At 48.2% G+C, this 19,436-nt stretch overlaps 1 protein-coding gene across 2 annotated transcripts in view; it reads left to right on the plus strand.

The window, feature by feature from the left end:
- Kcnh1 (potassium voltage-gated channel subfamily H member 1) overlaps positions 1 to 19,436 on the plus strand; it is a 297,541-nt gene that overhangs the window by 73,300 nt on the left and 204,805 nt on the right. The window contains exon 6 of one of the 2 annotated variants that reach the window (XM_026779734.1): positions 13,320 to 13,793. In XM_026779734.1, the coding sequence (XP_026635535.1) occupies positions 13,320 to 13,793 (474 nt within the window). The remainder of the gene's footprint in view (positions 1 to 13,319; positions 13,794 to 19,436) is intronic. The other variant, XM_005348896.3, reaches the window with a different exon arrangement.

A 19,436-nucleotide genomic window follows, 5' to 3' on the forward strand; every position in this document is an offset into this window, starting at 1 on the left:
TGTCCACATGCCGACCGTGCTGCGTGTGGCCATGGAGTTCCCTCCTCAGCCCCAGACTTGGACTCTCCAGACCTCCCTCTGCTCTACTTCCTGGTCAGCCTCACGGATCCTCAGTTAGCGTCCCACACTGAAGCTCGTCACCTGTATGCCAGAGCCTCATCAAGTTCCACGCTTCCCCAAATCTAGCTTTGTCTCAGAATTGCACTCCCTGGTGCCTCAAAAAACAGAAAAGAAAATCCACCCTCAAGTCTCAGCCAGTCCTGGTTCTTCCCACAGTGAGCTTTTACGCTCCCTGCCTCTGACTTGTGACCATTTACATTCAAGACTTTGTGTGTAGTCAAAATGCCCAGTGTGCGCCTCTGCCTGGGGCCCATCTTCCAGGGGAGCGCTTGACCTAACAGACAGGCCCTTCCGACTCCAAGTTGGTTTGTTGTCTCTCGCTGCACATTTTGCCTCTTGTTGCCTTGCATCGTAGCTCTCTGTTTATACATCTCTCTGTTGTTCTAAACCATCGGTTCCCTGGGGGCAACTTCTCATGGTCAGCTGCCCATCAGACATTTAATCAGAGGTTGTTTTTATTAGCCTACAAGGTCCATAGATTCTGTAGAAGTCATCTCCCCTCCCTTAGATAAATAGATGCTATCAGTCCCTTTTCACTTCTGCAGCGATTGGTCTGATTCTTGAGGAAGCAGAGGGCTTTCTGAATCCCTGCAGGTTCATTTGGAAGGATATATTTCTAGAAGATTCCACACAACATGAATTGACGGTGGGAACTTCCCCGATTCTCCTTCAGAACCTCCTGAATGATGTTTTTCTTGGCTGCCAAGATCACCAGCTTCGGAGCACGGCCTTGGCATTCACGAGACTACAGAAGCCCCCACACCTGCATCTCCATCCTCATTTGATCTGTGTGGCACAGCTCTGATGTAGACAGCATTAGATTTATTGTTACGATGGGGAAACCAAGGCCTAGGGAGCTGCTTTGCCTGAGGTTGATCACCTGTGAAGGGTGGAGCAGGTTCCTGGCTGAGGCTCAAGGATGGGCCAGAAGAGGATGTATTGTGACCGACTTATGTTTGCAGTTCCTTCTCAAATGCTGTGCTCATAATTCCCCTCATTTTCTTCCCCTTCCCTTGCCCTTCAACATCAATAGTTTATATATGAGTTCACATCACCTTCTTGCCTTCAGTTCCCACTTTTGATTCAAATATGTATGTATTATCCATTAAGAAGGGGACTGCAGAATAGCAGGGGCTTCCTTCCAGATCCTGGATTAGGCACAGACCACACCCAAATACCTGTTTTCACAGAGAGCTCCTGTGTTAAGCAGGGAAGAAAAGTTAAAGTGGCTGCTTTCTGTAGAAAACAGCATCAAGTGGGCTTGCAGGTGTCCTTCTCAAGAAGAGGAAAGGAGAGGTGTGTGTTGAAATGGGCTAGGATAGGGTGGAAAGGAGACAGGGGACGAGGGAGAAGGAGGCAGGGTATTTGTCCCGGAGGACAAAAGGTTGACTCTGGATAGACAGGAGACAGCTGCGGTACATGGGAAAATGGTGGTTTATAAAGATAAAGGGGAAACCCCGTGTTAGGATGGATGAGTGGTTTAATTTTAATTGCGCTTGCAATTAGGTGGACCAGGAGGGACTTCTGACTGCTGGACCTTGGTAGTCAGCCTTAGGAGGAAGGAGTGGCCAGTAAGGGACTAGACCTTGGCGGCCAGCTTTAGGAGTGTCATCTAATGGTTTTTTTTTTAGCAAGGCAGAGGGAATAGAGAAGAAGGGCAAGGCCTGCCAGAGCTCCAGGTTCAAGTGGGTAGTATCATTTCTCATTCCAAATCTACATTTGATCAAAATGCCTGCATTTGTTGAGCCGAATTTAGGATGCTCCTGTGGTGCGGTCTGTGGTGAGGTCCTACTCCTCAGTTTAGACCTGTGCTGCCCGGGATGCTGACCACTGGCCATGTGTGGTAATGGAGCAGAGGAGATGTGGTGGCTCTGAATCGAAAGGCATCGTAGACGTGAAATAAACATGAATTTAACGTGAAGAAATGTAACATAAATCTCACTTAGTCAGATGTTGATTTAGTGTTGAGATAATATTTTGGATATACCGAGTAATTAGAATGAATGTTACTGTAGTTTTATCTGTTTTCTGTTGCTTCTTTTCATGTGGCCACTTGAACCCATGTAAACTGCATGAGCATCACGCGTGTGGTTTATACAATTGTCCACTGCTTCCTGCTGGAGTTGATGGGATTTGGAATCTTGCCCTTTGACCTGGGTTTCTGTCTTAGCTTCTTCACTTAGCTTCATATTTGTCCTCCATCAGATGGTTTTTTTTTTTAATCTATAAAATGGAGACAGACCCAATAAATGCTGAATTGTTTTAAAGTGTGCAACCCAGACCCTGGCTGGGGGCAGAAGTGTTGAAAATATTAAGCTGACGTTCACGTTGACAGGGTCTGTGCTGGCTCCATGACTTACAACTTTTTGATTTGGGACAAATTCTTATTATTCCATGACTTCGTTTCTTTTTGATTGCAGAGGGCACATCATGGAGTTACAGGAGCTAAACGATGTATAAAGAACTTACTCATTTCTAGCGGGGCTTATAGCAAACACACAGTAAGTGGCAGCCATAATGGGACATTTCACTCCCAGGCTGGTGTACCTGTCACAACCTTCTGGCGGCTAAGTGGTCCATTCTGACTGGTTTTATTTCTCCACAAGAGAACTCATGATGGCCTTAACATGCGTCAATCTCTCATCTGTGTCACAGTTATTATACTGTTCTAAGAGCATCCATGAGATTATACTTTGTGCAAGAACTACTCAGGAAATTGGAGTCGGGATCTTGAGGCAGGCATGCCCCCCCCCCCCCGCCCGTGTTTACTACAGGGACTTCAGAGCAGACAGAGGAGTTGGCCTCAGACAGCGAGGACACACCTTCCGCTGAAGCAGGAGGAGGTGGCAGGGTGAGGGTGGAGGCCAGTTTGTAGACCGTGACTGCTAGAAGATGAGGTTCTATTGTAGATCAGCTTTTAGTCAAAGCTATGAACCTGGAGTGAGGGGTAGCTGAAAGGCTAAAGTAAGAAATCACAGTGCTCTTCCATCTCGGCAATGATGTCATTTCCTCCACTTGGCTATGACTGGGTTGATGCCCCTTAAAGGGGACGGACTCAGGCCAACCTAGCTGGCGGTGATCATCTCCAGTTGTTAATTTGCCACAACCTATAGTCCCTTGGGAAGAAACTTTCCGATGAAGAATAATCTAGGTCAGGTTGGCCTGTGGGAATGTCTGTGGGAGATTGTTTCCATTGTTAATTGATGCCGGAAGCCCCACGTCACGGTGGATTGCTAGGTAGAGGGTCCTGCATTGTCTAAGGATGAAGCTGGACCAGAGCCAGCAGGCAGCATGGATGAATTCGTTTCCTCCTGCTCCTGACTGTGGAGGTGCTTTGAGTGCCTGCTACCTCGAGTTCCTGCGCTCCCTACCGTGATGGGCTGGGGTTGTCAGCCCCATGAACCCTTTTATCCTGCATGCTGCATTTGGTCAGGATAGTTTTTAAATTACAGCAACAGTAATGTAGCTAGAACAAAGACCTTACTGGGAAAGAAGGTTGACGCTGGGAGACGGTGCCATCACTGGGAGCCGGGGTTTCTCAGATGACAGGATGACACATTGTGTTACCCCATGGATCAGTCAAGTCGGCCAGAGCTGGCGTATAACACAAGAAGAATGTTGAATCAGGAAGCTGATGTAGGGTTAAGTTTCTCTCTTAAGTTACTCACAGCAAGGCTGTGAGTAAGCCATGTGCCCTGTGGTCTATTTCCCAGCCTGTAAGTAGAATCCTTTTTGTTTCCTGGGTTTAGGGAGACAGGACAATGTGTGTCACTGTGCTTTGAGAGCAGTGGTGACACCTGGGTACTTGGAGCTGGTGTATCTCCCGGGGGCTTCAGGAGACATAGCAATGCCTGTCACCGCCTGCCATCCACTCCCACCCCCTCGGATGACTCAGCCCTCTTGCCGCTTAGGGTGAGTCATTTTCCCCTTCATTCCATCAAGCCTCTGCCTCCCCATCCATAGCATCCTCCAGGCTGATGGCAAGGATTTAAAAATTCAACAGAGGATTTTGGAAAGGAGAGTGCCGGAGAAATATGGCCAGTCTGGCTTTCTGAGTGCTATTTTCTTCTAGAAACAGTGTTGATGGGGCGCAATCCCAGCTCTGTCAGTAGAGGCGGTGGAGAGCACCGGGGGCAGAGACCTACCTTGCTTAGATGTCCCACAGAGAGGATGAGGGGGAGCAGGAACAGGTGACACCATACTAGGAGAAATGCCTTCTGCCTCGGCTGAGGGATAGATTAGACTCAGCCCACCTTTGGGAAGTATACTGGATAGTTTTATGTCAACTTGACATAAGCTAGAGTTATCTGAGAAGAGGGAATCTCTCAATTGAGAAATTGCCTCCAAATATCTGGCTATAAGTAGGCATGTAAGACAATTTTTAAAATTAGTGATTGGGGGGGGGGTCCAGACCACAGTGGGTGGTGCATCCCTGGGCTGGTGGTCCTGGGCTTTATAAGAGAGCAGGCTGAGCAAGCCATGAGGACCAAGCCAGTAAGCAGCATCCTCCATGGCCTCTGCATCAGCTCCTGCCTCCAGGTTCCTGCCCTGCTTAAGTTCCTGTCCTGACTTCTTCAGTGATGAATAGTGATGCTGAAGTGTGAGCCAAATGGACCGTTTCCTCCCCAGATTGCTTTGGTCATGTGCTTCATCACACCCTTACTGGGGTAGGAAGGAAGTCCTTGCAGAAGGGCCACTAGCTCTCCGCCTCCCCAAACTTGGGCTGTACAGGATCAAAGGAGGAAACTAGAAACACCCGTCCACACTCCTGAGGGTAGAAAGGAAGTGGGTGAGAGCTCTGTGTTATGGTCCCAGGATGTGCAGAGCAGCCCATTCCCCATGAGCATCCTGTTTTCCATGCTGGGTGAAGCTCAGCTCCTCTGCCAAGCTTGTGGGGAGCTCTAAGCATGGAATCAGGAGATGCCTTTAGGTCAGGGTCTGTATCAGGCTTGCTTTACTCTGAGCCCAGAGGCTCTGACCCTTTGGAGGACATCAGCCCCTTTATCTGGGGCTTTGTGTCCCTCTCTGTGTCTATCTGTCTGCCCATCTCTGTCTCTGTCTGTCAGTCTGTCTCTGTCCCTCTCTGTCTCTCTCCATCCTCCCTGCCCCCGTATATGTGTGTGCGTGTGTGTGTGTGTGTGTGTGTGCGCGTGCGCGCGCGCGCGTGTGTGTGAAGGCCACAGGTCCATATCAGTTGTCATTCCTAAAGCACCGCCCCTTTTTTCCTCATAAACTCTCTCACTGGCTTGGCTCTGAGTAGGCGTGGCCAGCAAGCCCCAGAGATCTCCCATCTCCTTCTCTCCAGCACTGGTCCACCAGGCCTGACTTCCTGCGAGGGTTTTGGACTCTGAACTCTGGTCCTCACACTTGGGAAGGAGGCACACTATAGATTTACTTATTTCCCTGGCTCTCGTAAGCCCTGCTCTAGATCACGTTAAACTGAAGAACCCTCACGAGAGGAGGCGTTTGAAGGGGCAAAGTTTTACCACACTTCCTGAGGAGGAAGGTGGTTAGTCCCATGGGGATCTCTTCTGATCAATATGAGTGATCAGTCGATTGTCACTGTGTTTACTGTAAACGGAGAGTTTGCTGGGTGCGAGATGGACTCTCAGTCAAGAAATTTTCTTAAGGGTATTGATTTTCTGTAAGTAAGTGCTGGCTCTGCAGAACTCTACATTCTTTCTGTCTATCACAGTGTCACGGTGACACCAGGAGTTCACAGCTGAGTGACATGTGCAGCAGGAACGCAAGTCAGACTCTAAGATCAGCCATAGCTCTGTCCACAGACTTGTGTAGAAAATGTTTCACTTTTGCCTGGGCAGTGGCTCAGCAGCTAAGTGCTTGTCTTCCAGTCCCCAGGAACCCACGCAAATTCTGGGTGTGTGGCAGCCCTCCTGTGTCCCAGGCTGGGACGGGGAGCCCCGGAGCATGGGGACTACAGACTGGATGTCGCTGTGATCTCTGGGTTTGACGGAGAGACCCTGCCTCGGTTAATAAGGTGGACGGTGAGCAAGGCTGATTCCTGATCTCAGCCATCGTCTCCACATCCACAGTCACATACCCACCACACGTGTGCATCCACACACACGCAAAAGCATGCACATGTGCATTCAAATCATACACCCGTGGACCATGGATAGAAGACAAAAAAGTCCTAGAATTCAAGTCTTCTTCTAGAATGCTGGTGCCTGTGACTAAAGCGTGAGAGGCGGATCCTCAGAGACAGGGAGAGGGAAATGAACGCATTTATGCTTTACTCTTCAGCCATACCGGTCCCGCTTACCTTGGTGCCTCCATCAGTTCCTCCCCAGTGCTCATGCGGGGTTAACTGCAGGACGAGAAGGTGGTAGCACTGTGGAGAGGTGGGAAGGCACTGTTGACCCAGGCCTCCCTCCCTCAGGCAGGGATGGAAAATCCATTTAGAGATAATTGTGGATTTTGTCAAACTGTCACAGACACGGCCACTTGTCTCAGAAAGGGCATCTCCTCCTGAGTGTTTGTTACCCAGAACTAAGGATCTGTAGGTGGCTTCAGTCTGTAAGCAGTGTGTGGCAGCTTGCTGCTGGATTCTTGAGAGCTCTAGCTGAGTAGTGTATCGCCCAGACTGTGTCTTGAAAAACACAACAAACTCTAAAACCTCATCTCCCTTCCACCTGCCTTTCCCTTAGCTGGATTCATGGGGCCCTTTCTTCATAGTGTCTAGAATTCACCTACATCTGGTTGACATTTAAAGGTTGAACTTATTGGTGATAACTCAATATTCACAGAGAGCTCTAAATCATAGAACTAAGTGAGCCACAGCCCGCTCTCTTCTCACCCTTCTCCAGCCCTTCTCGGTAATACACTTCTATAGTTTTGTTATCTCAAGGATGTTATCTAAGTGGGATCATAAGCCCATAGCAAGAACTGGGGTGATAGCACAGTCCACAAAGTGCCTGATGCACAAGTGTGAGGTTGCAAATGTGACCCCTAGAACACTTGTAAAAGTGCTGGGTGTGTATTCCCGGGAGGCGCAGGCATGTAGATCCTTGGGCTAGATGGCCAGCTTGGCCTGATAGGCTAACTCAAGACTAATGAAGAGACTCTACCTGAAGATAAAAACAGCACACACATGCTCACACACACACGCATGCACACACACCCCACCAGCATATATAGATGAATCCACATATGCACACTGAAGGTATATTATATAGATCATAAACCTGAAATTCTTTCACTCCGAGGGTCAGATGAGTAATGTCTGTATGTATAGTGTACGTTTCTGGTGCTGCTTTCAGTTTCCTGGTATAAATGTATTTTGAATTGCTTAACCCCGTGTCCACTGAAGGCTATCTGGGGTCCTGCTGGTAGTTGTCTGCGGTGAGTGAAGTGTCTAGAAATGTTCTTGCATAGGTTCCCACGTGAATGTGTTCTTAACCGAGTCGACTGCCCAACCACCGTGAGACAGCCACTCACTGAGTGCTGTAAGCTGCCACACTCTTCCAGAATGGCCATTCCCTTGGACATTCTTCCTGATACATGAAAGTTCCAGTCATTTCCTGCTCACCTGCTTTTGTACCCAGCACTGCCTTTTCCTCTCAGGTATTTTGACAGCTATGCAGGAATGCTCCTTGTGGTTTTCTGTGTTTCCTTGTAGTTAATATACTCTTTCGCTCTCTGTAAATCCTTTATGGTGAAAGGATGTTTGTGCCTTTTCCATGTTTTCTGATTAGATTGTTTTCCTCTTGTTGAATTGAAGATGGTGTGTTCTGCATGCTGGGTCTTTCCTGATGCCGCTCTGCAGGTGTCTCCCCCTCACCACACACACACCATCCTGCCTGTCTCCTCATGCTCGAGAAGTCCAGGGTGTCTGCAGGTGTCTCTCTCCCCACACACCATCCTGCCTCTCTCTTCATCCTTGTGAAATCCAGGGTGTCTGCATGTGTCTCTCCCCACATCATCCTGCCTGTCTCCTCATCCTTGTGAAGTCCAGGGTGTCTGTTCTTCATTTAGCAGATTGTAGCTTTGCCATTGAGTCCAAGATCCTAAAGCTTTTCTCATACATTTTTCTCCTGAAATGTGATCTTACATTTACATCTGCATCCAGTGAAGTTTTAATCCATTTTTAGCTAAGGTGTGAAGCATACATAAGGGTTTGCTTTTGACCTGTGCGTGTTCACATGCCCCGGTGGTATGAAAGTCACTTGGGCGGATTTGTGTGGGCCTCTCCCTGGATCCTCTGTTGGGTTCTATTTTCTTTGTTTAGTCTTCTACTGACAGTTGAGACTTAATTACTGCAGCCATAGTTGTCCTGAGACAGCTAAACGGTCTCCCCACTTTCTTCTTTACTGAGGTACCATTGATACTCAAGTAATGCCCCCCCCAAGGGGAAGAGGAACAAATCCAATAAACCTACATATATTTAATGTATAATGTATATAATTTGGCAAGTTTCAACCACTTTATTCTTTTTTACTTTTTGGTGTGGGTTTCCCCTCTGTATGCTGTGAATATGTTTTATTACCATTGGTTAATAAAGAAGCTACTTTGGCCTATGGCAGGGCAGAATAAAGCCAGGCACAAAATCCAAACAGAGATATATAAAGAGAGTAGGCAGAGTCAGGGAGATGCCATATAGCTGCCAAAGGGGAGACAGACTCCGGAACCTCACTGGTAGGCCACAACCTTCTGATAAAATATAAAATAATAGAAATGGGTTAATTTAAGATGTAAGAGTTAGTTAATAAGCTAGGAATATGCCTGAGTCATTGGCCAAACAGTGTTGTAATTAATATAGTCTCTGTGTGATTATTCGGGACTGGGCGACCGGGAAACCAACGAGCAGTCTCTGTAAACATTGTGTGTGTGTGTGCGCATGTGCGTGTGCACGTGCACGTGCACGTGTGTGTGTTTGAGACAGGGTTTGTATGTGTATCTCCGGCTGTCCTCGAACTCACTCCATAGACCAGGCTAGCCTCTAACTCAGAGATCCCCCTGCCTCTGCCTCTCTGAGTGCTGGGATTAAAGCACCACCCAGCTAACCACTTCTTTCTTATTGAAAATTACTTCAGGAATTCTAATTCTTTTGCCGTTCCATATAATTTTAGCATGTTTTGAGCATATGTATCTATGAAGATTCTCGCTAGCATTTTGATAGGAACTGTGCTAAACTTAGATGTCCATTTGGGGAATTGGATATCTTTAGTGTGTTGGGTCTTCCAAGTTCTGAGCACAGTGTCTCCTCACTTCTTGGCTTGGTTCCATCATCAACATGTTGTTGTTTTCGACATTTGAGTGCGACACGTTTTTCTATATTTACACCTACATGACTTCTAGCAGTTATAAACGGGAGTGCAGCATTTTAGTGTTCGTGTCTGTGTTATAGGAAGGCAATGGCTTTCATATGCTTCTCTTCTTGAACTTGCTAAGTGCTCTGTTCATTCTGCAGGTTTCTCTGTGGATTCTACAGAGACCACTGTGCTCTTTGCAAGGGGGCTCACTGGGTGGCTCCCCCTATGAGCTGGATGCTGGTCTTACCCATTTGACTGGACTGTGTGGTGAGACAGGGCTGAGCACAACTCTAAGAGCCCGTGTCCTGCCTGTTCTCATCTTAATGGGATAGCACTCGGGCTTTCATCGTAAAGTCGGTTAACTGTAGGTCACAGGGCCTCTCCCTCACCATCTGTCTCTCTCTTTCCTGTCTTCCTTTTCCACCCCTGTCTCCCTTCCGTTTTGACAAGTTTTAGAAATCCCCTCAGATTCCTATTTCCAAAGGTTTTTTTTTTAAGTATCATGAATGGGTACTGACTTTTATCAATCACTGATTTTTCAAATATTGAATTAGCTTTCACTCCTGGAATATACGGCTATAGTAATTCATTTTTGAATACTGCTAAATGCTCTCTGCTGCAGCTGGCAAGGACTTTTGTATGACTGTTTATGAGGGATATTTGTAGTTTTCTGTGCAGTCTTTGGTTTGGGAGCCAAGATAACACTAATTTCACAGAATGAATTGAGAAGTATCCCTTCTGATTCTATTTTCTGCGAGACATTGTGCAAAATTGCTGTGAATTCGTCTTTAGATCTGGAGATGTTTTCATTAAAACCACCTGGGCCTGGAGAGGTCCGCTTTGGGAGTTTGAACAGTAGGAGCGTAGCCCCTCGGTTCTGGGCTATGAACTACCACACTGTGTGCCTTTGTGGATCCGTCTGTTGAAGATTTAAGTACCGAGCCGCCATTACCCCTCCTTGCTCTCTTTCCTTGCCTCTGGGTTCCCATCGACAATCTCTACTCATCCATCCTTGTTTCTCTTTGTCAGTCAATGCTGGATTTTATTTTGTATGTTGGTGCTAGGGAGTGAACCCAAGGCCTTAGTAACCGAGCTATGGTTCAGCCCCCCAGGCCCAGTGTAATTTATTGATCTTTTACAGCCTCTGGCTCGTCTCTCTTCTGTTGCTTTGGCTTCCATTGCCTTCTGTTTATTATTCCCTCTGCTTGTTTTGCCCAGGCTGGTTCTTCACGGGGGTTCTTGAGGTGAGAGGTTGATTATTGGCTAGAGACTCTCACTTCTCCCTCTGCATGTTTCCCGGTCAGCTGGCCTCAGCAGCATTCCGCAGCTCTCAGGTGTTGAGTTTGCATTCCCATTGAATTCAGCATATTTTAATTGTCTCTTGATACTTCCACTTGGCCCATGGGTTATTAAAGAATGTGCTGTTTAGTTTTAAAGAGTTTGGATATTTTCTTGCTGTCTTTCCGTGATCAATTTGCAGCATGTGTGGTGGAGGATAGGCGCTGTGTGGTTATTACTTAAGTGTCCGGGTTTGTCCGATAGACTAGCATAAGGCTCTCTGGATAACGCTCTATGTACTTTGAAGAGACTGGATGTTTTGCCCCTGCAGGAAGAGGGTTCTCTTGGTATCAAATTGGATGTTTTCCTGGTATCATCATGTTCTATGTCCTTGTGAGTTCTATCCCTCATCCTTCCTCCCCTCTTTCTTACTTCATGCTAAGGATGGAACTCAAGGTCCTTGGCAAGTTCTCCATCACTGAGCTACAACTTCCCCATCCTTGCTAATCTTCTACCTATTGCTTGATTGTTCGTTGAGAGAGATGTTCCACGGATGAGTTTCCCCTTCATTTCTATAACGCTTGCTTATGCTCTCCCACATCCTTCTGAGTGCCTTCCCAGGAGGGCCACCCGTCTTCCTGGTGCCTTGGTTCCTCTTGTTCTGTGCCCTTCTCTCTGAGTGGCTGTAGTCTTGTCTGTCACAGAACAGTAACTGTAAAACGATTCCGGCTGTGTTTTATCTTCATGTTGCTTACCCCTCCACCCCCCTGAGTTCCGTGCCTGAGGCTACCCACTGGTAGCTTCTGTATCTGGGGTCTGAAGCATCCGTTTGGCTCCTCTTTGTATCTGCTCTTTCTGTGCCAGAACTTTCTGTGTTGCCATTCGTTTCCAAGCTTGTCCAAGAAATTTTGTGTTGGGTGCTTCTGATGTCTTTGCCATTTTTGGTGCTGGCATCTACTGATTAACTGCTTCTCACTCAGTTTGCTATTCCTGGGGTTCTTCGTATAATGGATGACATTTGTGGACCGGGTCATTTTGAATATTGACTTTAGATCTCTCTTAGAACTTTGGTTTGGGGTTGCTTCCCTATAACACTTACATGGCAGAGGACAGGGCAGGCTCCTCCCAGATTATATCGAGCTTGGGTCAAAGAGCACTTTGTCATTTTGTCTCGACTAACACAAAGGGATACACTGTGTAGCCCAGGCTAGCTTCAACCCACAAGTCTATGCCTCTGTGACTAGCAGGGTGTCCCTTGCTGTGAGGTGACAAGGTTGGTTCCTCCTCCCAACTCTTTCTTCTTACGTTGGTACCATTCTGGGATGTGGGTACCAGGGGTGACCATCTACTGCTGGGGTATGGTGGGATCTTGGGCTTCCTCCTCTTCATAATTCACCCCTTCAGGGAGAGAGGATGGCTGCTTGCTTTCACCTTTTGGGAAGGAGAAGCTGTCTTCCAAGAGGACCTTACTTCAGGTCACAGTAGTCTCTGCAGCAAAGGGCTTCAGCAGCAGGGTCTGATGGCTTTCTGTCTTTAGGAGTTGCTTGGTGCTCAGTCCTTTAGCTGGAGGAATGGGCTTTTGTGTGCAGAGTGACATTGTCTGGGTGCCTTGGTATTCAGGTTACTTCTTCCATTCTAAGACCGGGCACACCTAAGGTACAAAGTCAAGGGAGTACCCTGCTGTGTCTGTGTTCCTACTCCATGTTTTCAGAAGCAACTCTACTTAGTTGCTTTTATTTGCTTTATTCTTTGAGCCCACACTCCCCGTTTTGGTGGGAGGAGGACAGGGTCTCATATGTTTCAGGTTGGCCTCAAACTCACTATGTAGCTGAGGTGACCTAAAGCTTTGGAGTTTTCTGTCTTCCTTGCTCCTTCTCCAGTGTTGGGATTGCAGGCAGGGACCACTGCACCTGGCTTCTGTGGTACTGGGAATCACACCCAGGCTTTGTACATGTTAGGGGAGCGTTCTACTCACGGAGCTGAACCTCAGTCCCCAGGCTTCCTTAATTGCTCTAGTGAAAGGTCCTTCTCACAAGAAGAGAAGTTCTGCCTCAAGCCCAGAAGAGCTCTGGGCATAGGTGGAGGTGGAGGATAGACTGTCTCCCCGCTGCACCTCTCCGCACCTTCTCAGGAAAGGGGATCAAATCAGCCCTCCACACAGTTTGACATGATCCTCAGTGTGTCTATGAGACTGAGCTCCAAGCAAGTAGGCCCTGTGTTCTTTCTTCATTGCCGGATGCCCAGGGCCTACACCACACTGCTCCTGGCACCAAACAATAAATATGTAAATGTTGGTTAAATAAAGTTGCTTCATTCACCAGCTCAGCTTCTCACCTGTCACATATAAAATTGGCCAGAGGGAAAGACACAAACAAGGTTGTGTTTAGAAATGAGCAAGACAATGGATGCTACTGAAGTGTTTGGCACACTGCTCAGCTTACAGGCAGCCAGACAGCAGGCTGCCCTCATTTCAGTATGAGCACTCCTGCTACCACGCTCACATGAATTCTCTCATTCTCTGTCAGCATCTGTTAGGGCAGCTAATGATCTGCTCAAAGAGTTGTGAGCGTTTGCCACTGGCAGACGCCAACTGGTGAGATGATTCTGTTAAGTCCTAACTGTCTCTCTTGTTCATGTTTTTCTGGACAGGTCTTGCAACTGGGCTCAGATATCCTGCCCCAGTACAAGCAAGAGGCGCCAAAGACCCCCCCTCACATCATCTTACACTACTGTGTCTTTAAGACCACGTGGGATTGGATCATCTTGATCCTGACCTTCTACACGGCCATCCTGGTCCCTTACAACGTCTCCTTTAAGACCAGGCAGAACAATGTGGCCTGGCTGGTGGTGGACAGCATTGTGGACGTCATCTTTTTGGTGGACATTGTTCTGAATTTTCATACCACCTTTGTCGGGCCAGCGGGGGAAGTGATATCTGACCCCAAGCTTATCCGCATGAACTACCTGAAGACGTGGTTTGTGATCGACCTTCTGTCCTGCCTGCCCTACGACGTCATCAACGCTTTTGAGAACGTGGATGAGGTTAGTGCCTTTATAGGTGATCCAGGGAAGATTGGTTTTGCTGATCAGATTCCACCACCACTGGAGGGGAGAGAGAGTCAGGTACATCCCTCAACTCTTGGACCTTGTTGTCATGTCTTTAATGCTGAATGAAATGCGGGTGGTCAGCACAAGAGTCCCCCGAGTGGGTGGGAGGCAGCATGCGCGATGGCCACAACAGAGGGCGCATGTGCCGTGGATACCCTGCCTGCCGTTCCTGCCCTGGGGAGGCCCAGAGGCCCTGCATGTCAGTGAGCGGGTGTGGAAGAGACCAAAGGCTCACTCTTCCTCTGTGTGGAGTGCAGCCGGTGGCTCAGGGAGGGGAGGCTGCAGAAGCAGCCATGCATGGCCATTGCACCAGGGAGCCTGTCACTCAACCACTGGATGTGTATCTGTTGGATATTCTGAGGGTGGGGCCTTCTCTTTATCTGCCCTGGAGCTGTTTCACAGGCTGGTGGTCACTGATGCGTTTCCTCTCGTTCTTTCTTCTGGGTGAATGTTGCAATGAGTTTGGAGGTGACTGTTTGCAGGGCTCCTCGGGTCCATGCTGGAGTTGAGTGCGGTGGTTGTGGGGTCTGTTGCTTTGGAGTCTTAGTCTGGTAAATGCTTTGCAACCATGTTGGGATTAGGATGTGCTTAGGTAGACACTGAACAGGTGAGTGCCTGTGGCTGGAAGGGGCCCCTGGGCTAGTTAGGAGCGAATGTCTCCTTTGAGAAAGCAAGGATGCCAAGTCCCTTCCAGAACAGTGTAGATTCCCATGTGACTCGGGCTCAGTGGGGAGTTCTTCTCCATTCTGGATTAAGATAGGCAGCTTGCTTGACAAGCCAGTGTGTTCAGCACCGGGATCATATTGTCTCAGATGGCAGAGGGTCAGGAGGATTAGCCTGTCATCTAGGCAGTCATCTGGAGGCTGAGCTGAGGCTTGGCACATCCTCTGGGGTAAAGGGCAGCCATGGAAGGAGGTATCACTGTGCCTCTGCCTTCAGACCAGCATCAGCAGTTGCTGATGACACCAGCTGCTTCCTGTTCGAAAGCCAAATGGCCATGCTACTCCCTGGCTGAGGGGAGCTTCCCTACCAAATGCTGCCAAGGTTAGAGTGTGGAGGACACAGCGTGATGCACACACGCTCTCGGTTCAGAACAGCCCCGGCTCTGTTGGTGTGCAAGGTTTTCAAGTACTTCGTTTGTTTTTGAGACGTTTGTTTTGTGTAGTTAGCTTGGTAATTGTAACGTAGCTGACTTTAAACTTGCAATCCTCCTGCCTCAGCCTCCTCAGTGCTGTATTACAGTGTGTGTACAAGCATTTCAAAGACTAACTCCTGCACGGCTTCTGAGTTGCAAGGAGCTGAAATGAGTGGGAACAGACATTGGCAAACTCAGAATCACCTCTGTGAGTGCAGAGCACACTGGGAAATGCTTTTCTCTGTGGATCCAGCTTCAAAAAAGTTTGTGTTATTGGCTTGGATAATTCAAATGAATTATTATAATCCAAAAGAACATTTTGTATACACCCGGGAAATTAATATTTTATTACAACAAACAAATAATCTAACCCTTGAGGAATTGTGAGAGCTTAACGAGCAGGAGTGTTTGTGAAAGCAAGAGGGCCTGAGTTCAAATCTTAGCATACAAGGTGTAACTGCATCCCTGCAGCCCCACTGTGGGAGCTGCTGCCAGCCAGCCTAGCTGGAACTTAGCTCCGGTGTCAGTGAGAGACCCCGTCTCATGAAATGAGGTGGAGAGTGAGAGAGTAAGATACCAGATGTCTTACTCTGGCTTCTGTGTACTGTGCACACCGGTGTACATCCATACACACAGATACACCATACACACATCTATATATACACATATAAGTACATACCATATACACACTGTACACACACATGTTCACATACACATATAAACATACACATACAGATACCATACACACATGCATATATATATATATATACACAAGTGCATACCATACACATACCATATACACACATTCACATAAACATACAACCACATACATAAATATACCATTCACATATATACACACATAAAATATATATGTACCATACACACATGTCCACAAACACACATAGATATACCATATACACATGTTCACAATACATAAACATACACATATACCATACACACACCTTATACATGTGTACACACATATACATATACACCATACACACACATACATATAGACACACACACACTCACACAGCCATTTGGGTTAGTAAGATAAGCCATGCGCTATTTATTGCAGTGGTGCTGGAATTCTGTAGCTAAGCAGAACAGGTCTTCAGCATCCATGGGTTCACCCTGGGATCTGGCAGAGCTACAAACACATATGAAAGTGTGGCTCCACAGCCTGGAGGCTAACAGGACTGAGAGCTTGTCCTCAGGCACTGTGTGTGCTGAGCTGGAAAGCCTTCAAGTCTGAGCACCCGGTGATGGCCTGATTTCCGTGTTCATGGGATGGATTGGAAATAGGAAAGGCGTCTGCTATCTGTAGGCTTCAGGAGGTAAAGGGCTTGGAACCAGCTCTCCTACCCCCTCATGATCATAAGCAGTGCTTCCTGGATTAAGGATCCAGTCAGGACAGTTTTAAAGCTTTGGGTGACAGTTGAAAGTGTCTTTCACACACCAGTCCTGATGTGAGGGAGCTGGGGGTCGGTTCTCAGAACCTCCTGGTGTACCGCGGTCACCACCAGACTGGTCCATGCCACTTTGAGTTCCCTGCCAGCTCCAAGCTCAGATTTGCTGGGCCCTTACTCTGCTATGCATTGCCCTTACTTCCAGAAGCTCTTTGTAAAGATAAGAGGCCTTGCCTCTGCCCTTTGACCCTCAGTGCCAGGGGAGGAAAATGAAGGAGGGGGGACATTTAGCAGATGATGAGTGGAGGTCACTGGAGGTCAGAGATGGAGAAGACCTTATGAGCTCGCAGGTAAGAGGGCAGACACAGGGACATCTGCCCCATGAGTGATCTCAATCACTTGGTGCCCCTCCTGCCCTCTCTCCCTTTTTGCCTATGACAAGCTGATGGAACAGGCATACTACACTGACTTCTAACATGACTTGTGAAATATGGGGGAGAAGTTGGGAATTGGATATGGTGGGTATGGTGGTACAGAGGAGGCAACTGTGATGTTGATATGATGCCCAGTGAGGGCAGACCGACCCGTCCTCAAAGGCCACCCTTTTGGGAAAAGCTACCATTAACATAATGGGAGAGGAGGGCTGGGCCAGAGGCAGGCAGAGGAGGTTGGGAGGCCATGAGGGGCATCAAGAGTTAGTCTTGGGGAGAGTACAGTGAAGTCCCTTTAGGTAGTGCTCTGATTAACGGTTTGGTGGCTCACCCTCCATACCTGTTACCTGTGGATGAAGTCTTAGTCTTGATGACCTAAGACTATAATACTTTCTGGTCTAGATTCTTATTCTGGGAGACCGCAGGAAGAATGAAGAAACTACTGACTCATTTGCCACCAAAAAAAGTACACAGAGTTTAACTGATTTTTCCTGGTGTCTTCTCAATTATGCCAGTGGTCTGTGTGCCAGTGGAGACCACCAAAGAAGAGGGGACAAGACAGAAGTGTCTTTGCTATGAGTGGTGTGTGTGTGTGTGTGTGTGTGTGTGTGTGTGTGTGTGGTGTGTACACATGTGTATGTGTGTGTTTGGTGGCAGAGAGTCTTGAGGGGGAAAGATTGGATCCAGCTCAGGTCTGGCTCAGGAAAGAGCTGGAGAGAATCACTAGTTCCTGTGGTCTTGGATCCAGCTTGTGGCTATTGCCCTCTTGGTGGTTCAAGCTGAAAATGACCCCTTTGTTTTTGCTTGCTTCCCTTATGTAGATGGCCTCCTTTTGCGTCACTCTCTGCCTGTGGGTGACCATCTGCTCTGGGGGCTGTTGGGGATATGTCTGTGCATTAGTTCACTGGGCTGGAAGACAGAGGTCTGGAAACTGGGGGAGCTGACACTCAGGAAGGGCATGTCGAGCCCTTGGCCGATGATTGGCCTGGCATGCTTCCTGACTGCACTGGGGTCGTGAGGGATGAAGCTTTCCTTCTCCTAAGGAAACCTTGGTGCTTGTTTGCTCTTGCGGTGTGGAAGTGCTGAGGAGAAGGGAAGACTGTGTGTGTCACTGGGTCACTCTTGGGGTATGCTGATCAGAGGCATCACCTTCCTCCTAGGCTGGGTAACACGCAGCAGCCCAGCCAGCTGGTGCCAATTACCGACTGATAGTCACTAAAAGCGAGGCTTGCTGATGGAGGCAGACTCTCTTCATCTTCTAAGGGTCCTAAATGTTTTGCTCTTTGGGGAGTAAGGAGAAGGGTGATTTTTCTACTGTCTGTGACCCTGTGCCTGTTACGCTGTCTCCTTGGATTTGGTCTGCCCCACTCTGCAGAGCAGGTACTGTCCCTGTCTTGTAAGTAGGGAGAGGGGTGAAAATCTGTCCTTTTGTCTGGTGCCTGCTGCCTTGTGGGGGAGAGGCTGGCCTGTGGGCTCCCGTACCTCAGCCTGTGCTTTCTCATGCTGCCTTGCTGGAGGGTTGAGTTGCCAAGAAGACCATGTTTCAGTCCCTAGACCCTTGTTGCCTTCTGTCACTGTAAGTCACTGCTGTCTGGAAACCACCCTGGGCCAGCTTTCTGCTGTTAAAGATGCTGGCTACAGGCTGGTGTGGTACAGACCTAAGGCAAGGGGATACTGAATTCAAGTCAAGTTTTGGAGATACAGTAAAACCTTATCTCAAAAAACTCCCAAACAGACAAATAAACAAAAACAAAACATGAAAAGAAGTCTGATTTTATGTTGGAGGTCTCCAATCTCAGTTCTCAGGAATTTGAAGAAGAAAGACCATGAGTTTGAGAGTAGCCTAGGCTTTCTGGGGAGACCCTGTGTCAGCCCCACCCCTTCCCTAAGGTTGTTTTCTGACCCACAGCATCTGGTCTGACCTACCCCACCCACCCAGGTCTTGTCCTACCTCAGGCCCTGTGAAGGCCACAACACCTCCCGGCTTCCACCTGAGCCTCGGCTTGACCATGTTCCCTCTGCAGTTCTTCCTACCTGAGACTGTGTCTGCTTGCTTCTCAGTTTTGACTGTAACTGGGTAGCAGGAATCCTTTACACAGACGTGAACGGTATAAAGGCCAAGGGAAGGGGCACAGAATCAAGAACACTGCAGGATGAGTTCGTGTCTTTCCCTGTGCCTCCAGACACAGTGACTTACTTGCTGGAAGCCTCACTGATGTATATCAAGGAGCTACCGTAGGCTGCTGAGATGAGTCTGTTGGCCTCCACGGGTCTCACCCCCGCTCTGCTCTCCGCGTGCAGGGGACCCAGAGGAGGAGAGGGGCAGAGTCTGCGCTGGTCCAGGCTGAAATGATAGCCAGTGCTTCTCAGTGTCGTCTTCTAAATGTTGCTATAACTAAAGAAACATTGTGGCCTAAGCCTATCCTGGAATATCATTCATCAAGAAAAGAGCTACCTCATCATGGAAAGATGTGGGGGAAATGTAGACCTACATTGCTAAGTGAAATAAATCTACCTATTCTCTGATCCCGTGTGGAGAGAGGAGTGCTCGCCAAGAGTTTAGAGAGGAGGAGGAGGAGGAGGCAAAGAGGAGGCACAGGGCAGAGAAGTGACCTGGGTCACATTGGGATGGCCACGTGTCTCTCAACACCAGTCTGAATCACACGCCATGCTGGAGAGATAC

Source organism: Microtus ochrogaster, chromosome 6 (assembly GCF_000317375.1).
Source record: "Microtus ochrogaster isolate Prairie Vole_2 chromosome 6, MicOch1.0, whole genome shotgun sequence".
NCBI lineage: Eukaryota > Metazoa > Chordata > Mammalia > Rodentia > Cricetidae > Microtus > Microtus ochrogaster.